At 37.3% G+C, this 13282-nt stretch overlaps 1 protein-coding gene across 2 annotated transcripts in view; it reads right to left on the minus strand.

Annotated features, from left to right (window-relative positions):
* cachd1 (cache domain containing 1) overlaps positions 1-13282 on the minus strand; it is a 175100-nt gene that overhangs the window by 77233 nt on the left and 84585 nt on the right. For both annotated transcript variants that reach the window (XM_003220133.4, XM_008109317.3), the window contains exon 4: positions 1620-1726. In XM_003220133.4, the coding sequence (XP_003220181.2) occupies positions 1620-1726 (107 nt within the window). The remainder of the gene's footprint in view (positions 1-1619; positions 1727-13282) is intronic.

Consider the following 13282-nt stretch of genomic DNA (forward strand, 5'->3'; position numbering starts at 1 on the left):
ATGTATGATCTGTAAGATAATAAAAAAACATTTTCAAGTCTTTTGTCACTTCTCGTTATGTTTGTGCGACACACCTACACAATGCTACCGTGTCATGGCACACCGTTTGGAAAGCTCTGTATTAAACCAACAGCAGGCAAATAAGGAATATTCTATTATTGTATTAAGCACAGCTTTATCTCTCTAGTGATACTACGGCTGGATCTACACTGCCATATAATCCAGTTTCAGAATGCAGAATCGCTGCTTTGAACTGGATTACATGAGTCTACAATGCGATATAATCCAGTTTAATGCAATTAATCTGCATTCAGAAACTGGATTATATAGCAGTGTAGATGGGACCTAGGAATTCATCACTAGCAACAAAATCGTCCAGACCCGAGTTGGGGAACAGAGGCCTTAGCTGGTAAAGTGGACAGTATGAGTCAAAAAGCAGACTTGAAGACAAATGGGGATTCAATTAGGCTCTTCTGGAATTGTTAATGTGACGGAAAAAAAATGGATGTGGCAGATCAGACACAGATTCCGCTGTCTCCTTTTCTGCACATATTGTCCTGGTGCCCATCCACACTATGAAATTGTAGTGCTATTATTCCACTTTGACTGCCATGGTTCCATCCTACAAAATTTTATAACTGGAAGTTTAGAGAGGAGCATTTAGAATTTCTCTAGGTTGTTGCGTGTCCAAAAAGTACAAACCATAGGATTCCATAGGAATGAACCATGCCGATTAAAAGGGAATAAAAGTGCTATAAGTCTGTAATGTGAGTGAGGCCCATGCTTCCTCTTGCTGATGAGTAATAGCAGAAAAATAGCAGAACCAAGAGGACAGCAGATGTACAGGAAAAAACTAGGGTGGGATGGGATGTGCAATGGAACCTCTAGAATACTACATGTAGGCTATGGCCAATGTTTAGCTTCATCTTAACAGTCTACAGTTATTTTGCTTAAGCAAAAAAAGAATAAAATGAGAGGTAGTCAAATCAAAATCATACAGATTTTTCAATTCCTTAGAAACTATCAGATTTTTAAAAGATGCCTTCTATTTCTACTTTTCAGCCAGTTTATTTTCATTTCATCGTGATGTTGAAAGCCAAGCTATGCCTGGACAAGGAATGAATATTTTTCAGAACATTTTAACAGCCTCATCTGGTAACCACACCTCCAAGTTTTAAAATGTGCCAAGCAAATGGACCAGTTCTCAAGACAGAAACACCAAGGCACATCAAAGAAATGAAGTATTTCAGGGCTTCAACATATATCAGTTAATGCTGATTGCTGCAGAAGAACAGGCACATTAGATGAATTCTAAGATCAAAGAGGCTGTTTAAATTGACTTATCACTACTGTAAGCTGATGTAACTGATGGAAGGGCAGACAAGATATACAGAAAACAAATGGAAGCAGCTTTAAACCACAACATACTTTTACAAGGCATGCTGGAATAAATAACTACCTAGATAAAATCATTATCCTAAGAAATAATCTGCCTGTCATGAAACCTCAAATTACAAATTATGCAGCAGCTTCAAGAAAGCATAACATTCAGTTGCTATGATACCTTACTCTCTGTAGCAAGATGCAGCAACCTCACACAAAACAGGTGTATTACTTACCAGAGTTTAAGTCACGGCCAGGATTGAATGCTCTGCTGTTCACAGTAGTAGATAGTCTATCGCAGCTAATCGTTCTAGATACGTTGGTGTTAAAGTTTCCATCAAATCTGAAATAAACACAAAAGGAAGATCAATAAGACAAGATAATCTGATTCTGTCTTTTAAGCATATACTCTTTGGGAAAGACAGTTTTATTTTTGTTCTTCTCATTAGCCCTAACTGCAGCCTAGCCTGGATAGTCACTTCTAAATAATTAAACAGCTCTACGCTGCTATATAAAACCTAGTGTTTGGACTCTTTGGACTGGATTATCTGGCAGTGTAGACTCATATAATCAAACAGATAATGTGGATTATATGCTTTGATAATCTGGATTATATGGCAATGTATTAGGGGCCTCAGATAGTTGTAATAATAATAATAAATAAACTTTATTTTTATATCCTGCCCCATCTCCCCGAATGGACTCGGGGCGGCTCACAACAGGGACAAGCCCGAACAACAACAACATATTTAACATAAACTTAAAACATTCCAACAATACACAAAATAAAATAATGGACAAATACATTAAAATCCAAGCAGATAAAATCAGAGTAATTAAAAGCAACCCAGTGGGGACAGGTTTCATAAAGTGCTGTATTATGGAAATAAGTAGCAGTGATAAAGTGCCATATGCTTTCAAAACAGAAAGAAGTTGTACAATAGTCAACACATATAAATGAAAATTACAATCAAACTTGAAGAATATGACAGGTACACCTCTATCCACTACAATGTATTAAGCCAACATTTAAGCAACAAAATGGAAGTTCTATTATATATGTCATTTTGAAAAGAGAATGAACAGATTGTTAATGTTAATATAGCAGAAAGAAGGCTCAATCTAATCAGAATCCTATCAAACAGAAGTTTAAATGCTTGCTCTTTTGTTTCCTATGGCTTGGGTTCTGACCACTCATTCCTCTTCATGTTAAATCTATTTGTTCAAATGAGAAGATTTCCCCTCCAAATCATATTAACAGACAGAAAGAGCATGCAATTTGGGCCACGGCATGAAGGCTGGAGGGTTTTAATTCTTTGCTACTAATTGTGATTCCTGTCTAGATCAGGAATGCCATGCCCACCATTTGCACTGGGAAACCTCTACATTTTCTCAGTGTTTTCCAGTGGAACACTTCAATTAGTTATGAACTGTGCCAGGCTAAAAGTCAGTCATGGGAAGACCAGATAAGACATGATTTTACTGTATCTTTAAAATGTGGAACATGAAGAATATATATTCTTTGATCACACACACACACACACACACACATCACAAAAACATCTAATTTAATAGCAAGTATCAACATTCAGTCATTTTTGTTTCGAGACTGAAGTATAAATAGATAAATGTAGTTTCTAGTACTATTCTATTTCTTGTTCTTCAAAGATGCCAAATGAAACTACAAAGAAGGAAAACATTCAAATTCTTATCAATATCTTATTTTGCAACATCCTACCCTACGAAATTCATGGGGTTGCTATTCATGGATCGACAGGTGGCTTGAAGGCACACAAGAGAAAGCTAAGAAAATTATATCTTCTTTCATACTGTTTGATCACACACACACACACACACACACACACACACACATCACAAAAACATCTAATTTAATAGCAAGTATCAACATTCAGTCATTTTTGTTTCGAGACTGAAGTATAAATAGATAAATGTAGTTTCTAGTACTATTCTATTTCTTGTTCTTCAAAGATGCCAAATGAAACTACAAAGAAGGAAAACATTCAAATTCTTATCAATATCTTATTTTGCAACATCCTACCCTACGAAATTCATGGGGTTGCTATTCATGGATCGACAGGTGGCTTGAAGGCACACAAGAGAAAGCTAAGAAAATTATATCTTCTTTCATACTGTTAACGACTGATTTACGCATTGTGATGAGTGCTATATAAGAACGCTAGCTGTGCCAGGCCACGCGTTCCTGTCGCATTGTCTGGTGGTGTTGGTGAGAAATTGTTGAGGTAGTGGTGGTATTGAATGTCTGTTGTATGGTTGTCTTTATGTTTAGTATGCATTTGGTTGTTTGTGTACTGTGAAAGTGGTGAGGGTAGAAGGGGTCTATGTCCCTGTGTAGTATTGTATAGTATATATACGTTGTCCATGTGTTGTGAATGCTTGGATTGTGTCCTGCTGCATAGTAGAAAGGGTTGGGCTGGATGACCCTTAGGGGTCTGTCCAAACTCTTGGATTCCATGCTTCTATCATCATCATCATCATCATCATCATGTAGAGGCTGGATGGCCATCTGTCAGGAGTGCTTGAATTGTGTCCTCCTGCATGGTAGAAGGAAGTTGAACTGCATGATCCTTAGGGGTATCTGCTAACCTTAGGATTGTATGATCTTCTTCTTCTTCTTCTTCTTCTTCTTCTTCTTCTTCTTCTTCTTATTATTATTATTATTATTATTATTATTATTATTATTGAGAGGCTGGGTGGCCATCTGTTGGGCGTGCTTGGATTGTGTCCTCCATGGCAGAATTGGGTTGGACTGGATTACCACAGTAATTATTTCATATTACAGTAGATTCTCACTTATCCAACATTCGCTTATCCAGTGTTCTGGATTATCCAATGCAGTCTGCCTTTTAGTAGTCAACTCTACTGTATATTTATAATCTTATATTATCTGCTTAGAACTGGATTATATGAGGCCTTCTTCACAGCTGTATAAAATGCACACTGAAGTGGATGATATGGCAGTGTGGAATCAAGATAATCCAGTGCCAAGCAGATCATATAAGATTATAAATGGGTTATATAGCTGTGTGGAAGGGCCTTGAGTCTACACTGCCATATAATCCAGTGCAAATTAGATAATCTGTGGAAGAGGCCTAAGTGAGGCCTAACTGTGCCTTTCCCCTGGGCTGAGTAGGCTGCTAGGAGACCAAGTGGACGGAACTTGTAACTGGCAGCAATTGGATAAAAACAATTATTCCTCTCCCTCTAATTAGGACTTTATTTTTCTTTTCTTTTTGTTGTATCAATCTAGAGGCGTGGATGATGGTTTGTGTTGTCAAATTTCGAGGTTGGGGGGGGGGGGCTGTGGTTTTGTTGTTTTGTCCGCTGCCCTGATGCCATCACTCTTTTATATATATAGAAGATAGTAATTGAAAGGAGATGTTTGCCCAAAAGCTAACCAAGCTGATTAAAAGTGTTGGTTTCAAAGACTGCATGTCCCTGTGTGAGCCAGCCCTAAGATCCTCAGGGTAAGGGTTTGTCTTGATCCCAAGACCATCACATGCTCATTAGGCAGGACATGGGAGGAGGCTTTCATAGGCTGGATCTACACTGCCCTATAATCCAGTTTTAGAATGTGGATTCACTGCATTGATGTGTATTGTAGGGCAAGGCAAATTGATGTAATCCAGTTCAATGCAGATAATACACGTTCTGAAACTGGATTATAGTGCAGTGTAGATCCAGCCTCAGTGGCTGCCCGCAGGTTTTGGAACTCCTTCCATAGGAGGAGTGGTTGGCCATCCGACGGCTCCATTTTCTACTAGTCTAGGCACTTTGAATTATTTTTAAATCATAGGATGGCAGTATGGTGATACTGATGTGATGAGTTTTTATCCTGTGTTGTTGAAGGCTTTCATGGCTGGAATCACTGGATTGCTGTGAGTTTTTCAGGCTGTATGGCCATGTTCCAGAAGCATTTTCTCCTGATGTTTCACCCACATCTATGGCAGGCATCCTCAGAGGTTGTGAGGTCTGTTGGAAACTAGGCAAGTGGGGTTTATATATCTGTGGAAGGTCCAGGATGGGAGAAAAAACTCTTGTCCGTTGGAGGCAAGTGTGAATGTTGCAACTGGCCATCTTGATTAGCATTGAGTTTCAAAGTTTGGCTGCTTCCTGCCTGGGGGAATCCTTTGTTGGGAGGTTTTGGCTGTCCCTAATTGCTTTCTGTCTGGAATTCCCCTATTTTCTGAGTGTTAATCTTTATTTTCCATCCTGATTTTAGAGTTTTTTAATAGTGGTAGCCATATTTTGTTCATTTTCATGGTTTCTTCTTTTCTGTTACAATTGTCTTTGAAGCTGCATGTCATGTGGCCAGCATGACTGCATGGAGCACCGTTACTTTCCCATTGGAATGGTACCTATTGATCTACTTACATTCGCATGTCTTTGAACTGCTGGCAGAAGCTGGGGCTAACAGCAGGAGCTCACCCCGCTCCCTGGATTCAAACTGCCAACCTTTTGGTGAGCAAGTTCAGCAGCTGAGCAGTTTAACCCGCTGCACCACTGGGGACTCCATTAGGCTACTGTGTGCCAAATAAACGCCCCTAAAATAATAAATGTATGATATGTCCATTATCTCATGGATATTGCATCCATCATCTATATTTTCATTACCTATGCTTCTGTCTAACAATTTCTCAACCACCTATCAGTTTTACTTTTCTGATGCTCACTTGTGGCTTTCAAATGTACATTTTAACTGAAATAACCACATGAGGACGAATGGAACTCTTTAGCCCTTCTTCCCTCTGGCATTCTTCTACTTGTGAAAAAGGAGACAATGCGAAGAAGAAGAAACACTTCTATTTGCAGACTGTATTTCCACACAATATGGATACACTGAATTTCTCTCCATCAGAAAGTCGTTCTTCATGAAGCAACATGGCAGGGGGCAGGACTAGAGAATTCCCATGGGATTATTTTACCTCCTGCCAATGAAAAAGATCTAACAAAATAATATCTAATAAAAAAATATTATGGTACATATTTCAAAAATGCAAAATTGAATTATAAACCTCCAAATAAACAAATAATATGTTCAAGCAATGCAGCAAATAAAGGGAATTGTATTGTTTAAGTAGTTCCTCCATCTTTGTAACACAAAAAATGTGGGTAATCACACAAATTTCAGAACCTGGTTTTTAGTAACCATTCTGGCAAGTTAACTTGTTGCTCTGAAAATGTGGTTCTACAATTAGAAAAGATCGAAACGTGATCTTAACATTAACTCCGAGAGAGCCAAACACACATTCCCACCCGCTCCAACCTTCTTTTTTCTGTCTTTCCTTTTCTATATTATATGAAAACCCTTCCTTCTGGATTCACTTTAATGAACAACTGATCGAAACTGCATCCCAAGGGAGAAAACAGAACTGTGACTCCCACTTTGATCTCTTCCCCATGGAGAAATTCGCTCCCTGCCTAGCTTGCAAGATGTTCATTTGATTGACGTTTGCTCTGATGTGCAAACTGCTTTGAACTTCAGACATTTAATTCCCATCAGGCAGCAGTCATTTTTATTCTCCTTCAACAGGATTTACAAGCAGAAGATCAGCAAATGTAGAAGATAAAATAAATTTGCAGAAGCTTTGAATCTTACATCAAAACAGTGTTCAAGTAAGCTCCAATTGGATTTCATTCAGCCTCTATTCACAAAGTAAATCAACTTCTTCTATGTGGTTTCAGTTTTGGAAAAATGAAAAAGAGGGAGGGAGAATGTATATTTAAAAATGACACTCGCCAGCTGAGGTTTGGTTATGGCATTAAGTCCCATCCTTGTTTTTATACTGTTTATATTTCTATAAAGATGTTCTCCTCCACTTCTGTAAAAATAATTACTAAAACCTAACATGGTCATTCAAATTCACTGTTTCATTAAAATGTTAAAACGTATATGATTTATTAACACAAAGCATATAGGGTTGTTGTATGTTTTCCGGACTGTATAGCCATGTTCCAGACATATTCTCTCCTGACGTTTCACCCACATCGATGGCAGGCATCCTCAGAGGCCTCACAACCTCTGAGGATGCCTGCCATCGATGTGGGCGAAAAATCAGGAGAGAATACTTCTGGAACATGGCCAAACAGCCCGGAAAACATACAACAACCCTGTGATCCTGGCCATGAAAACCTTTGACAACTCATATTCTTATAATCAATAATGTATTTGCATATTGCAGCACTGAATAGTAAAAAAGCAAAAAGAAGCATATTTGCAAAGTTCCAGTGTATTCTTAATCCAAACTAATAATGAAGGCCTGGTTCAGAAATCATTTAGCTTGCTTGGAAGGTATATAATAAGCACAATAAGCCATGGTTTATGTTGTTAAACTAGGGACTGACTAGCCAATACACTTGGATAAAAATGACAGTTCATAAGGTACACTGGCATGAGGTTAAACAAAGGTTTAACTATTTCCTATTTATCAAATAAAATTTAAAAATCTTATAAATATGGTTATTACTGTGATATTTATAATGTCAGGAAAAACTAGGAAGATCATATATGTTAAGTTTATAACATAAAAAAGAGAAAAAAAACTAGGAGGATCATAATGTCTAGGAGGGTTGGGCATACTACCAGTGCTCTAAATATACAGAGTGAATGAATCCAGTTTGCCTCGAGAAAAAGAGAAAGAGATAAGATAACAATTCTCTACTACAGGGTATTTTAAAAAGAAAATATGCCTAATGTACTGTAGAAAACTCCCACAGCCCTGAAGAATCTCCTTCCAGCTATTAGAATGAAGTAGAGAAATGGAGCAAGTAAAAGAATGTATGAAAAAATGGGTGAAAAATATAGGAAGACCAATAAAGATGGAAGAATGGGAGAAGATCTGGAACCAGAAACTGTAATATACATACTCATATGACCTGAAGGAGAACTGGTACAAAATGATGTACCAGTGGTACATAACTCCACAAAAATTAGCCACATATTACAAACACATGAATAATAAATGCTGGAAATGTGACACTCATGAGGTGACCTTTTACCACATGTGGTGGTCTTGCAGTATGGCAAAAGCCTATTGTAAAGAAATTCAGGATATAAGTCAGAAAATGCTCAATATGAAAATATAACTAAAACCAGAATATTTTTTAACTGGGAATGACAGACATGGACTGAGATAAAAATAAAGACAAAATGTTCAACTATACGATGACGGCAGCCAGGATAGTATATGCCAGAATTTGGAGAATGAAAGAAAAACCCTTAAAAGACCAATGGTTAATAAAAGTTATGGAGATTACAAATATGAACAAATTGACCAAATTAATAATAAAGTTTCAAAGTAAATATATGAAAACAACTGATTGGATCTTGTTTAGAGACTATATGTTAAAAAACAAAGGGCATATGACAATATAATTGAACTAATTTCAAGGCAATTTATTATTCACTAAACCGGAACTAAGAGGAGGAGCATGAATTCAAGAAAAATTACAAACCATGATGAAGACAAATTGAATTACACAATTCCCCCCCCCCCCAGTTCCTTCCCCTTTCCCTATTCTCCCTTCCCTCATATCTCACACCAGTCCCTCTCTCAGTCCTATACCCATTCCTTTTATCTTTCCATCTTCTACCCCCTCTATCTTTTTAATGGAAAATAGTTATTTCAATAAAAATTATTTTAAAAGAAGTTACTGAATGTTGTTGAATGTTGTTGGGCCCGGGCTGTGGCGCAGGTGGGAGAGCAAGCCAGCTGCAACCAGCTGCAATGAATCACTCTGACCAGGAGGTCATGAGTTCGAGGCCCGCTCGGAGCCTATGTTTGTCTTGTCTTTGTTCTATGTTAAAAGGCATTGAATGTTTGCCTATATGTGTAATGTGATCCGCCCTGAGTCCCCTTCGGGGTGAGAAGGGTGGCATATAAATGCTGTAAATAAAGAAATAAATAATAAATGAAAGGTAATAAACACAACTCCAAAAACTTAAGTTAGCCTGGAAGATGCCTAAGCCCTCCTCTTCCGCCTTTTGCCTCCTTGTTGCTTATAGATTTTCTTTTGCCTTTAGGACGATGAAGGAAATTCATGTCAGATGTGGAGAGAGAAAAGGGCGTCTATTGTTATTTTTAAAACTTGAAGACATTTGCTTGATTCTTCATCCTTTGTGGGCTGACATGCAGACAGAGATCCTCTATATTTCAAGTTTGTTATATATACACATTTTTCATTTTCTCTGAACTGCACTCCAGTACATTCTTATGTCTGAATGCACAGTGCAGAACTCGCTGAAAACTAATTGGTAGAACAGATTATTTTGAGATTATTGAAGGATGGGCTGGACAGAAAATAACATTGGTTTGTTCTAAGGTTGTTCCCCGAGAGATTACTTTGACAATGCTTCTTATTACACTACTTAACATGATTTTTGTTCCTGAGCTATAAATGTCATTTCCTAATTGGTTATATCATAAAAACATGGAAAAGGTTTATTAAACTACAAAAACTTTGTTTTTCCGGGCCATCCTGCAGCACATTTTGCTATAGTTTTTCAATGAATATCTGATCGAGTCTCAACCAATTCAACATAGTTTGTGGCAGCCACAAAAACAAAGTTTCTGGAGTATAACAACTACTTTCAAAGTAAGGACCACAAGGTTCAACAGGAAATAACACTTTCAAACCAGGAACAGAAAAAAACCCAAATTTTGTTATATAGTGTTATCTCTATAGTGTTTTCTTCCTGTATCCATGGTTTCCTGCTGTCTTTCATCATACTTTTCATTTGGTGAAAGATAGCAGGAAGCCAATTTCACCATAATTTTAATATCGTTTTAATATCAAAAGTTAGATAAATATTTTTTTAAATTTTTAAAGTGAAGTAAAAATTTAGAACTTCCTTCCACATGATTTTGAAGTACACTTTGGAGTTAATCACCCTCTACATCTATGAACATATATTTTAGGAGCCCTCTGGCATTATATGTCTTAAAACTAGGAGTTAGGTTCTCTCTACTCCATCTCTCTATTTATTTATTTATTTATTTATTTATTTACAGCGCTTTTACCCGCCTTTCTCACCCGAGGGGGCTCAAGGTGGCTTACAATTAATAGGCAAAAATTCAATGCCTGCAAACAATACACTAAGCAACAGTTCATATAAAAACATCGTAACATTACAGAATAAAAACACATTATACAAAATTTAAAACATGTCCAAGTTAAAATCCATTTGTCCAAAATCCTCATACGTATATCTTAGTCCAGACCATGTGAAATCAATGTTCTCATTCATTAAATGCTCTACTCAATTCCATATAAGGATTCACCTACAAATTAAAAACTAGTTACTAGATTGTGCATAGTTATGCAATATACATATACCCAAGATTTAATTAGTATATCAGAACTTCCAAATCTTGTTTCCATGCTCTTGAAATTCCATTAGACGACACCAACTGAGTTTAGGATGCTTGCAAATGCAGCTCTGCAAGCAATATGAAAAATTAGGATGGGGATCCCCTTATCTCGTAGCTTAACAACCCATGAGAGGGCAAGTAAACAAAAGAAAAGCAGTGATAAAGCTAAGCTGCAATAGCAAATATTTGATCAGCCATTATAAAAAGGTGAGTCAGACCACTTCTAAGGGAGTTATCACATTCTTAAAGTAAATGATCTTCAAAAATAGATCTGTAGGTTTACTCATGTAAATATTACATTAATGAATGTAAGGTATAGTTGTCAAGTAATATTTTAGTGTGATAAGAATTTCCTGTGTAGCTTTCCCATCAAGTAGGTAAAAGCATTCCTTAAAGTTTTTTTAATGTAGCAGAATCAATTAGGGGTCTTAAAACAACAAAACTTAAGCAGCTAAAGTGTGTTAAAAATGTAAATTACCAATCGCTGTACCTCTAATCCCACATTTTATTTAATTTCTTGTTCCTTCAATTTATCTAAAATATATATCCAATATATAAGAATGTAAAAATAATACTCAAAGAACATCTAATACAGGAATACCATCCATATATATGGAAGATCACTGCTGAGACACAGTTGATGCTATTGTGCCATCGGCATTATTATTATTATTATTATTATTATTATTATTATTATTATTTTATTTTATTTTATTTTATTTTATTTTATTTTATTTTATGACACAGCAAACAGGATAGATATGCTGGATTTCGTATCACAAAATCACAAGTCGAACACTTCCCAAGTGTCTAGGACTGTGTGATGTATTTTCGGATGATGCGCGCAGATCCCAGTAGGGTGGCCTTTTGCAGTTGGCAGATCGTAATTTTGTCAATGTCTGTTGGTTCCAAATGTCGGCTGAGATCTTTTGGCATGGCCCCCAGTGTGCCGACCACCTGCACTGGTTTCTGCCAGAGTCTTTGAAGTTCAATCTTGAGGTCATGATAGCGGCTGGGTTTTTCCTGTTGTTTTTCGTCAATGCGACTGTCACCTGGGATGGCAACATCAATGATCCACACCTTTTTCTTTTCCACAACTGTGATGTCTGGTGTGTTGTGTTCCAGAACTTTGTCAGTTTGGATTTGGAAGTCCCACAGTATCTTTGCGTGCTCATTTTCCAATACTTTTACAGGTTTGTGATCCCATCAGTTCTTTACTTAACTGCTCCAATGATGCTGAGAGCTGTGCTGGCGGTAGTGTAACTACCGGCAGGTCTAACCAAGCCAAAGAGGTCTCAGCTGAGGAGTAGAACTAAGAGCACCTAACCCATTAGCATTATGGAGAATCAAACCAAAATGAAGTCTATACTGGCTCGGTCGTCGCCCAGGATAAAAAGGGCCGCGGTGGATGCTGCTGATTCTGGACATTCATCGACAAGTGGGCTACGGAATCAAAATACAAATGAACGGTCACAGAAGCGGCAGAAATATACAATGCCAGAAAACCACACTATTATTATTATTATTATTATTATTATTATTATTATTATTATTATTATTATTATTTGAAACACAACAAGATGAGTCCACAGCAGACACTCTGCTGGCTGTTGTACTGGATCACCCGTCGGACACTTCCCAAGTGTCTAGGACTGTGTGATGTATCAGCGAATAATACGTGCAGATCCCAGTAAGGTGGCCTTCTGCAGCTGGCACATGGTAATTTTGTCAACGTCAATTGTGTTTAAGTGCAGGCCAAGGTCTTTAGGCACTGCACCCAGTGTGCCGATCACCACTGGGACCACCTTGACTGGCTTGTGCCAGAGTCTTTGCAATTCAATATTTAAATCCTCATATCGTGTCAGCTTTTCCAGTTGTTTCTCTTCAATCCTGCTGTCACCTGGGATTGCAACATCGACAATCCATACTTTGTTTTTTAACACGATCGTGAGGTCAGGAGTATTGTGCTCCACAACTCTGTCTGTCTGAATTCGGAAGTCCCAAAGTAGCTTGACATGTTCATTCTCTGTAACTTTTTCCGGCTTGTGATGCCACCAGTTCTTTGTTGTTGTTGTTGTTGTTATTTTACTATTACTATTACTGTTATTAATTATTATTTTATTTTTATCTCAGAAACCAAGTTCCAAAATGATTTTAATAAAAATTGCTTCTCCTGTTTTCTGTGTTTTATCTAATTTATGCTAATACAGACATAAAAGATTATAAGGCTACAGTGTGAGGACAATGGGCAAATGCAAGCCACTCACAGTGAAATAATTTCAGTCCATATGAATGGAGTCAAATTTTACTGCCATCATGAAACCTGGAACACTTCATGATCAAAGTCTTATGTTCTTAACTTAACTAAGCTTCACATGTTGAGGTTTCTCATGGTGTCAACCAAGTATCCAGTCTTAGTTTTGCAATTACTGTGCATGGATGATACATCTCTTGCCTGCAATCTGCATTAAGAAAGCAGATACTTCCCT

Source organism: Anolis carolinensis, chromosome 4, assembly GCF_035594765.1.
Source record: "Anolis carolinensis isolate JA03-04 chromosome 4, rAnoCar3.1.pri, whole genome shotgun sequence".
Taxonomy (NCBI): Eukaryota; Metazoa; Chordata; class Lepidosauria; order Squamata; family Dactyloidae; genus Anolis; species Anolis carolinensis.